The sequence below is a fragment of the Bombus pyrosoma genome, linkage group LG8 (genome assembly GCF_014825855.1).
Source record: "Bombus pyrosoma isolate SC7728 linkage group LG8, ASM1482585v1, whole genome shotgun sequence".
Classification (NCBI taxonomy): domain Eukaryota; kingdom Metazoa; phylum Arthropoda; class Insecta; order Hymenoptera; family Apidae; genus Bombus; species Bombus pyrosoma.
In genome coordinates this window covers 9,826,042-9,835,788 of record NC_057777.1, presented here as the reverse complement: position 1 = coordinate 9,835,788, position 9,747 = coordinate 9,826,042, and the positions used below count along the sequence as shown (strand labels likewise).

At 34.8% G+C, this 9,747-nt stretch overlaps 1 protein-coding gene and 1 long non-coding RNA gene across 3 annotated transcripts in view; both read right to left on the bottom strand.

Annotated features, from left to right (window-relative positions):
• Positions 1–567: 567 nt before the first annotated feature.
• LOC122569918 lies at positions 568–4,066 on the bottom strand. Its single transcript, XR_006317617.1, has 3 exons — positions 3,935–4,066; positions 3,691–3,789; positions 568–1,027 (listed from the first exon to the last, which is right to left on the bottom strand). It is a non-coding gene; the product is annotated as an uncharacterized LOC122569918 (long non-coding RNA).
• A 1,624-nt stretch (positions 4,067–5,690) lies between these two features.
• The window catches only part of LOC122570129, an 11,598-nt gene continuing 7,541 nt past the window's right edge, over positions 5,691–9,747 (bottom strand). For both annotated transcript variants that reach the window (XM_043732049.1, XM_043732050.1), the window contains one exon: positions 5,691–9,322. In XM_043732049.1, the coding sequence (XP_043587984.1) occupies positions 8,399–9,166 (768 nt within the window). In that variant the 5' untranslated portion in view covers positions 9,167–9,322 and the 3' untranslated portion in view covers positions 5,691–8,398. The remainder of the gene's footprint in view (positions 9,323–9,747) is intronic.

Genomic DNA, 9,747 nt, shown 5'->3' with positions numbered 1-9,747 from the left:
TTATAACTGTTGCTGGATAGTTCCGTGTTATACAAAGAAGGTGAAAGCATTGACGATAAGCATGGTAAATCTTTCTTCCTCAATAGTCGGCATATCTATAAGCACATTTGCCATATTTTATCTATTTTCATGCAAGAGGCTAGAACAGTTTTTGAAGAGCTAATTCATGACAACAGTTCACAGAAAACTTTCAGAGAACTGAAAATATTAGGCTAAGGTAATTATAGCTTTAGTATAGATTAAAGCCACTTCTTGTGGATTTCTTAGATTTTTCTATTTTTTAATTTATAGAACTTTTTTATTTATTGTTTCTAATTTTTTATTTGCTTCTTTCTTTTTAATTATTTATTTTTTATTTAGTAACTTGGGTGTATTGTGTGTGGAGTGCGCATAGTGCGTGTAGTGTAGGCGTAGTGCGTGTGTTGTGTCCAATATAGCCGTACTTCACTAGTGTTGAACTGCAATGCACACTTTCAGAAAAATGTATACATAGAGATATGTAACCTGATTAGATTGATATATTCCGGCAAACGTGAATTCATGCGAATCTGCATCCACTAAGAAAATACTCATAAAGAAAAACGAAAACTGGGTAACAGTTATCTGAGGAAATAAAGGGAAATCTACAATGTAAAGGCGCGATCGACCTCAGAAGCGGTTTGGTTGCATGAACCAAAATATTTCAAATCTTAGTCTAATCGCAGACAAAGACGCGCATACTGCCCGTATAAATAGAAATCTCGGTTCGATCATTCTGATTATATTTTTAATACGGCAAGTACCACATCAAGCGCTATCAGTTTGTAAGCATTCGTTCGTAAAAGAGTATAGTACATTACTTAATAAATCTGTACTAATAAAAATGGAAACGCATGATTACATGTATTTTGTAATAAAAATGATTGAAACGGGCTCACCATACCAGTATAGGAGAAGATTTATGACGATGTGCCTCACTGAGGAATAGGTTTACCTGGATTTTACAAAGTCCATACATATGTTTCTGGAGACCCAAACATGGAAAGCCCTAGAAAATAACAACAGATTAGAAAAATTAAATGTGAGTATCTAAATTGAAGCACAATTATTTTGTAAGAGCATAATTGAATTATATATTTAATACCTGCAATTAAGTTAAGATATTACAACAGCGTATCATTACTTGTTTAAGTTTCATCAAATACTTTTAAATAAGAGAATTTTAATAAAAACAAATAATTTATAGTACTAAAATTCTTTACTATTTTTACAGTATATATATTTATAAGTTATCATTGAACTTATCGCTATAATATTCAGGAATCCACATAATATTCGTAGGATCTATCTCGTTACATTTGTTAAAAAATTTTAATTTTTCTGTAATTTGCATGATTTAAGCAGATTCTTTTGTTAATCATTGATCAATAAAATTGATCATATCCTTAAAATCTGAACGGAGTTAGAAGAATTGATTTGAAGATACCGAGATATAATTCTACATCTAATATTTCATAATATGTACATAGAAAAAAATAATTTTAAAGTAATCCAGTTTATATAAAAAAGAACATTATTACAGTTTAACATTGTAAATTGTTATAGAACTATTCATAAATGTAAAGGAAATAATCCGTCAACTGTTAATGCTTCATTTGGATTGTTTTGGTTGACAGAAATATAATTTCATTTCAACCAATTCTTGACAACTGAAACGATTCTAAAATCAATGGAAATGTATAATAATTTATAAGCTATGACGAAAAGTAGAAGATTCTACAATATTCTCAATATTTCAATGTTCCATGCGTATTTATTACATTTATAACATATTATATTATTTTATTTATTTGCGGTTTATTATATTTATTACATATTAATGTTATTGATTTTTGTTATTGATATTGGTTCTGAGACAGACGGTTTTCAACATGTAAAGTTTATTTTTAATATGCATTAAAGAGAATTGAGTAACTGTGTTCTTAACATTATAGATAATAAAGGTGTATTAAATTCATTTAATATTTGTCACAATTTCTTCTTTATATTATAAATAATAGGACACCAATCGCTTAGGTGCTCAAATAATCGGACAGTGTTTAGTACAGATAAATACTTTTAAAATAGTCAAATATACTACATTATTATTAAATATTTAACAAAAATGTTTAACATTTAATTTGCGTCGTGTATTCTAATTCTAAATTAATAGGTTTACACCTATAATAGAAGAAAAGAAAAAAATTGGACAGATAAAAAAGGTACAGCATATATACATACCTCAAGGGCTTAATGTAACAAAAAGCGTATTCAAACGCTTGAAGGTGAACGATGTTTATATCGAATGTCCGGAAAGAACGTTATATGTTCAATAAATTCGGTTGATGTTTGAAAAACTAATCCTATACATAATTCTATATAAGATTTCAGGATTATTTTGTCACCATTATGTATAACCAATTATATTTATTCATAAATTACATATCTCACTAATAATTATGTAGTATTGGGTAAATTTAGATATAAATTTTTCCCCGACTATTTACAATTTATTTATAATAAATTGACTATACAGATATTAATTAAACAGAAAACGATGGTTGTTTAACTGGAACTAAATACAAAAATCACACTCTATTTCAAACAACTCTCGCAACTCGACAACGCTAACAACTCTACTCCTCGACTTCTAGACTAACTCTGACTCTCAACGCGCTTTGAACCCAAAATCGTCCTTCTCCTCTAGCGTTCGTTTCCTTTTTTTTCTGATCTCACTATGTCCATGCTCCGCAAGAACTAGGTGACCTTAGTCGATGTAAACCAACAACTGAAGGGCAGACGACACTGTTTTTATGATTTGATCGATCTCTGTTTAGGTCTTTTTTTCACGATACTATAATTATAAAAATTATTTTGCTACTCTTGACATATTCAAATATACTAGTACATAATATACCATGAATATGACATAGAGGCACAATTATTAATTATTATTAAATATGTAATAAAAATTTGTAACTTAATTTCTGAAATATATTCTAATTTTACATTAAACGTTTCTAGCTATACCAGAAGAAAACTTAACCAGTACGATAGGTACAATATATTTGACACAAGAGTGTAACGTAACAAAAAGTGTTCAGACGCTTAGAGATAAGCCATGCTTATACTGAATGTCCGGAACGAACGTTATATGTTGGACAAATTCGGTTGATGTTTGAAAAACTAACCCTATACATCATACTACATAAAAACTTATGAGTACTTTATCACATTTTGCATAAATTTATTATAAGCATTAATAGTAGCAAATTATTTTTAGGATATTTAATCTTACTATGTATACAACATAATATAATTATAAATTAACGTTAAACATTTATTAAATATTTAAAACTGTAACGAAATAGATTCTTTTCATAATTTTCTTCGAAATTATTTTGCAAAATTCTTTATATTTTCACGTTCTTTTATCTTATGTTATCGTTATCGCTATATGATAAAAAATTAAATACTTTTTTTCATGTACAATAAATTAACAAGGTAGAGTCTTTTGTTAATAGAACAGTACAGTTTTAAATTTCTTTTAACGGAATGTTTCATGCGAACTATAATTATTATTGTGGATAAAGTAGGAAAGCAGAATTATAAAGAATATTACAAAAAGGGCCTGTAGTGTAAATTTAATGCATAAAATCGAAGGATACTTACCTTTTTAATATACGGTGCTGCTATATTTCATCGTTATTTGTTGTAACAAGTGGATTTCTTGAAACAGCAACGGCATCAGTCCATGATGCATTCAATCATCTGAAAAATACATATTTTTATCAATACATTTAACATATATTTAAAAGTAACGTGGTAAGTAATATAATAAGAAAATAATATATATTACAACGCACAATAGAGATACAATCTTGGAAGTGAAAATTAAGTTACAATAATAACTTACCACCAGACTCTACTGAAGAACGTACAGTGCTACGTAACGACTCAACAGTTACTGATGTCGACAATCGAGATCGAGATCGTCTAATGTTGCCAGATCTAGCCGGATCTAGATCTCCCATTTCTAGTGCGCAGGATTATACTGCGCGCAACAAGAACCAATAGCAAAGCAGTTTAAAAGGAAGAACGATTCTAGAAAATATTTTATCTTATCTTTATTTGAATTTTTTAAACAAAAAGAAATATAATTAAAGAATAATTTTAATTAACTTTGGGGAATAATATACATAATATAATTTAATATTATAATATATCTTTTGGATTTATTATTTCATTAAATGCATGAAGGTATTGCCAACCTAAGAAATGGTGAACATACTATGCAAAAATTAAATCCTCCTTTTGTTTGAAAAAATAGACATTTGAATAGATGTATGAATATATCTTGCGTAAATGAATCTAAAAAAATTAAGGATTTGAATAATATATGTATATTGCAGAAAATGAATATGTAAAATGAAAATATTCTTACAATTCCGTGAAACGTATCTCGGAGCGCCCTCTGAATTATTATAAAGTATTTCATTTTCAAAAATTTATAAAGTACATTTAAATCTCTCTCTCATTCTCGGATCCTCACTCTATTGGCAAATTCAAGTAAAAAGAAAAAGGATAGCGGATTGCTTATTTCGAGTCAGTTCTACATTTCAAGGAAAAACTGTATATGCGAAAGTGCTAATTAGAACTGGAACTAGGAAATAATTTTTTTCTGTTTCTAATATCATCCTTTCCTTACAAATATCAATGGCACTTTATTTGGGAAGACTGTGCACAGATGCTTCGTAATGATATTCCCGGCTCATATGTACGTAGCTATTTATATGGAAGAGATTTTATGGAGGTCGGGAACAGGTAGTAATAGAAAGTTTTTGAATCGATGATAAACTTGCAGTAAACTTCAAAGAAAAGATATGGTCTACAGAAGAATATGCACTTAATCATATATATAGAATTCATATATACAGCTTCTCTGTATTAATTTATTTTAAATTAATTAATTTTCCTTCTCTTCGTGCCACGATTCACGAATGTACGAAAATACATTCTAACAGTATTTTACAAAATGCGACAATCGTCGCTGTCCTTGGTTAAATGAGCAATTGTTTGAGACTTAATATGAATTGAACAACATGTGAAATATAAAAAAGTAACGAAAACACGGTTAGAAAAAAAATGAATAGCGAAAAACAACGACTTTTGAATTTTATATTTCGTTTTTTGTTTCCCTGTGAATGATATTTTTTCTTTGATTTCTTTAAGACCAATGGTATTTTACACGTGCTTATTTTCTTCAATATGTTGTTAGTATTAAGAAATTCTTTCATTATTGCCTTCTCGGCGTTTTGCTTGCTTTTATTTAGCGCGGAAAGTTGTCCTAAAGTATTCTCCTTGTTTCGAAATGCTGTCTTCATTTTTATTAACTTTCTCTTCAACGTTTCATTTCTTTGCTTCAAAGCTTCTATTTCGTTTAGACCTAATAAGCAATCAAATTTGTAAAAACGTATAACAAAGAATTAAGGATATGTGATCTAAATAGAATTAATTTTAATGTAAATGTAATGTATTTTAATGTAATGTATTATTTTAATATAAGAATTATAATAATTTACAAATCATATCAATCTATAGTTATTACAATATAACTTTTGAATTAAGTTATAACAATAAAAAGATTTTGTAAAGAGGTTAATTTTTATAAAGGTAGTAAATGAAATGTGTAATTTTGTAACGTTGTTTTCTAGCGGCAAAAACTATTCGCTATCGATTTCTCGATTTGGTCCATTGCTACTGCTATCATGTATCTTCGTCGCTCAAGAAATCAATCATGTGATTTTTAAAGTGTCTTGACTGGTCTCATAGTTGTAATAATAGTATGGCGGCACTCGACAGCAAAGACCACCACTCGACACTAACTAGTGTCAGACGACGGCAGCACAGTGGTTAGCGCCTTAGGTTACGAACGTTCGGAATCCGGGTTGGAATCCCCCAGCGACCACTGGAGTCCGATTTTTCTTCTACGCATTAAAAATGGAAGAAAAACAGCAGTACCCCAGCAGCAACATCTGCACCGGCCACCGAACCTATCTCAGCCAGCGGCCTCTACACTAGGCAGCCGCACCTATTACGGACGACCTATACACCTCAATAGCATCATTTAATGTCGCTTTTTTTCTTATCCATTGATATCGTGCACTATGTTTTCTGATACAGCAAAACTCCATTTGTCTAAACTTGTCAAGGGACAAACAATTTATGCAGGGTCATTCTTATACAGTGACCGACTAAGCTTCCTTTGAAATGAAGGAAGGTAGAGCCGTGGTTAGTGCCGTTGGTTACGAACTTTCAAGACCCAGGTTCAAATCCCAGCACTGGTAGTCCGATTTTTCTTCCACGACACCTGAAGAAAAAGAAAACAGTAGTACCTCACAGCGACCTATACACCAGCAGCAATACTATCACCTACCGATATATCCACCTCAAAACTACACGTAATCTGGTGCAGTAATCCTAACATTATGTACTTTTATTATAAATTAATACTTACTAATATTATATTGTACTAAACATCATCACAATATTTTTATTTCTAATAAATACATAATTATTTTCGATGCTAGGAATTTCTCTCCTGTACTCTTTGCGTAGACGTGGTTTTCGTTTCCACGATTCAATGTTTGCCCTAGAAAGGTACTATCGAAACGTTCCAATACCGTTCCTGCTTTCAACAAAAGCCTATGTATCTTAAATTGAACAACAACTTGGCGTTGTGGACTTTGGAGACTTCACAATGCATTAGCTGTCCATTCGACAAAGGTATCAAATTGGTCTCGCGGTCGCACAATTAAACTGTTCATCGAACTGTTACTTCGGTACCTCGAAGCAATAGTACATCGAACTCGGCAAACATGAATCATTTCTTTCCCTTTTCCGTTGCATGGTTGTGTTCCGTTCTCGACTGCGGCGTGGGGCCTTTTTTTCTTTTTCTTTTTTCGCGAGGAGGGGAAAATGCAATTATGCATACCCAGTGCCCGCGTCATTGGGTTAAGTGGGACGGTCGCCATACCCACTAAAAACCCCTCCTCTTTCCGCTCTTCTTATGGTACAGGTACCAATCCCGGAATTGCCTTTCGGCATTACTTCTGGGTTGGCCCTAACTTATACCCTATCGCTACATTTTATCAATTACTATTTCTGTTAGCTCTTATTCTTCTCCTCCTTTCTACGTCCATTTCCTGTTTATGTCTCGCCGTCATAATTCTTTTGCATAATGCCTGGAACTTATTCCAGTTGTCCTCTTTCTTAATTATCTCCTCAATAATATTTCCCGTCATCAATGCCAACACAGCTCTCCAGTTCGGCCCTATCGAGGATCCACTTAGGGCACTGTAACAACGCATGCTCCGCATCGTCTACGCGTGTTTCCACTAAATATGTTATCATAAATTTCGTCGAATTTTTGGTGGTGATCTCTCTACCACCCACGCCCAAATTAAAAATTTTTGGAACGCGCTTCCCGGTAAGCAGGATGACTTATGACCAATGCCAGTTAAAGCCTTGTGTCCTTACACCAATCAGTGACCAGCCTGACCAGTCCGCGGACCCTGTCCCCGATCTCCTGTCACTCCCGCATCGTAATAAACGCATATACGTTCCTCTTAACTTCTCCATCTCGGCAGTAGGCAATTATTCTCCTATTCGAAAGATATTCGTCTAAAATTCCTAGCAGCTGGCCCGGTAAACGCCTTTTTTCAGCCTCCACGAGAATCCTCTTCCAACTCAATGTGTTGAAGACATTCTTGATGTCCAAGGCGACCAAAACGCAGACCAGTCCTCTCTTCCGGCATAGATCCACAATTCCACAAACTCTGCTCAATGCGTCGATCGTGCTCTTGCGTCTCCTAAATCGATATTGTCCCCTATGGAAGGGGTCCCTCCCTAGGCACTTTTCTATATGGATCTTGCACGTATGCTCCCAGACCTTGCTCATGGCTAGCAGTATGCTGATCGACCTATATTAAGATGACAACAGCGGATCTCTTGCCGCTTTTGGTAAAAGAACTACCCTCGCCACCTTCCACATCGCCGGGATCCGTCCGGCCCTGTATATGCTATTAAATAGGTCCAGGAGCCGCACAGGCCGTTGTTTCCCTACAATCTTGACGATCAGTTCAGGCACCCCTTCCAGACCCGCAGCTTTTTTCGGGTCACAACTCTCCAATGCCGACCGCAGGTCCCGTAACTCCTCTCCTTGCATCTGCAGGATGCGAGAACTATGGCCATCCTCCAACTGCTCCGTTCGACTAGTGACGGAAAGGTCATCGAGAATCCTCGCAACCCTGTCCCTGCTAAGACACTCCGGTGGACCGTTACGTGTCATTTTGACTCTTATTACCCGATACGGCTTCCCTCAGGAATCCTGTTCCAAGGTTGCACAGAACTCCTTCCACTTCTCGTCCTTGCTGCGCTCGATCGCTCTTTTCAACCTCTTCGTGGCCTCCTTAAATTCGTTTACCAGGCCACCGTTGTCTCTACCAGCTGCTACTTCCCGCTGAGCTTTTCTTCTCGATCTTAGAGTTGCCCTTCTCAACTCGGACAACTCGTCGTTCCACCAATAATTACAATTTCTTCTCCCACGAGGCGGTAGAATCCTCTTCAATTCATCGGCACACGTACGTTCCAGTCGTTCCTGGAATTGGTCGCCGTGTTTCGCGTCGTCATTGTCCAGAAAATTAAAATATCCATCAAATCTGCTCAGGAATTTACCCTCATCAGCATTCCTAGTCGAGTATTTAAAATTAAAACTACCCCCGATCTGTCTCTTCCTATTCATTAAAAATACGTGAAATAAATAACTATGATCAGAGGCAGAGTACCAATCCAAAACGGCACTCTTTTCCCAACTCTGCCTCATTCGTCTGCTCACACACAAAATGTCAGGGATGCTTGTTTTTCCATTCCTGGCAAAGGAGTATGCTCCCGTCGTCCTAATCGGCATCAGCTCGTTTTTCGTAATTGCATCGAGCAGATACGTCCCCCTCGACTCTGTCCTCCTTCCTCCCCAGGCAGTGGACTTCACATTAAAGTCGCCAGCCACTAGCGCCTGGGCTCTTCTCCTGCCATCCTTTATGGCTTCCTCCAGTTCCGTTATATAGCCGTCGAACTCCTGTCTGTTCATATTAGGGGAACAGTATGTTGAGATATGTATAATTTTCTGTGCTGGACTAAGTTAAACGCGCAGTAAGAATACTTGTATGCGAGTATCAGTGTGTGGAAGTGTGTGCGCGACGCCTCGAAGACAGATGAAGGTAAACAGTTCAGTCGTTAGAAGCATCTGGAAGAACAGTCGGTTAATATCGGGTATAGAAGAAAGTGCTGAGACGTGTGCAGTTATGTATCGATAAATATAATAGAGATCATCCATTAAGTAAATATATAATTATTCGAACATTAATTAAAGGTGTAAATTTTGTGTTCCCATAACATTATTTCGGCTTCAAAGATCCAAAATCCTCAACATGGTAAAAGAGCGTGGTTGCCGAGATTTAAGGTTATGGAACCACGTGTAACCGGGAGTGAATAGATAAAAGTCGATTTTATAAAAAATTGGAAATAAGTTCTGAAGAGGTAAAAAGGCTATTGGCAGAGCAAATAAAGGGAATCTGGACAATAAAGAGAATTATTTTTGAAAAAGAAAAAGAAAAGGTGTGAAAATAAAAAAAACGGATCAAGATGCCAAGGGACGATGAATTTAAACTT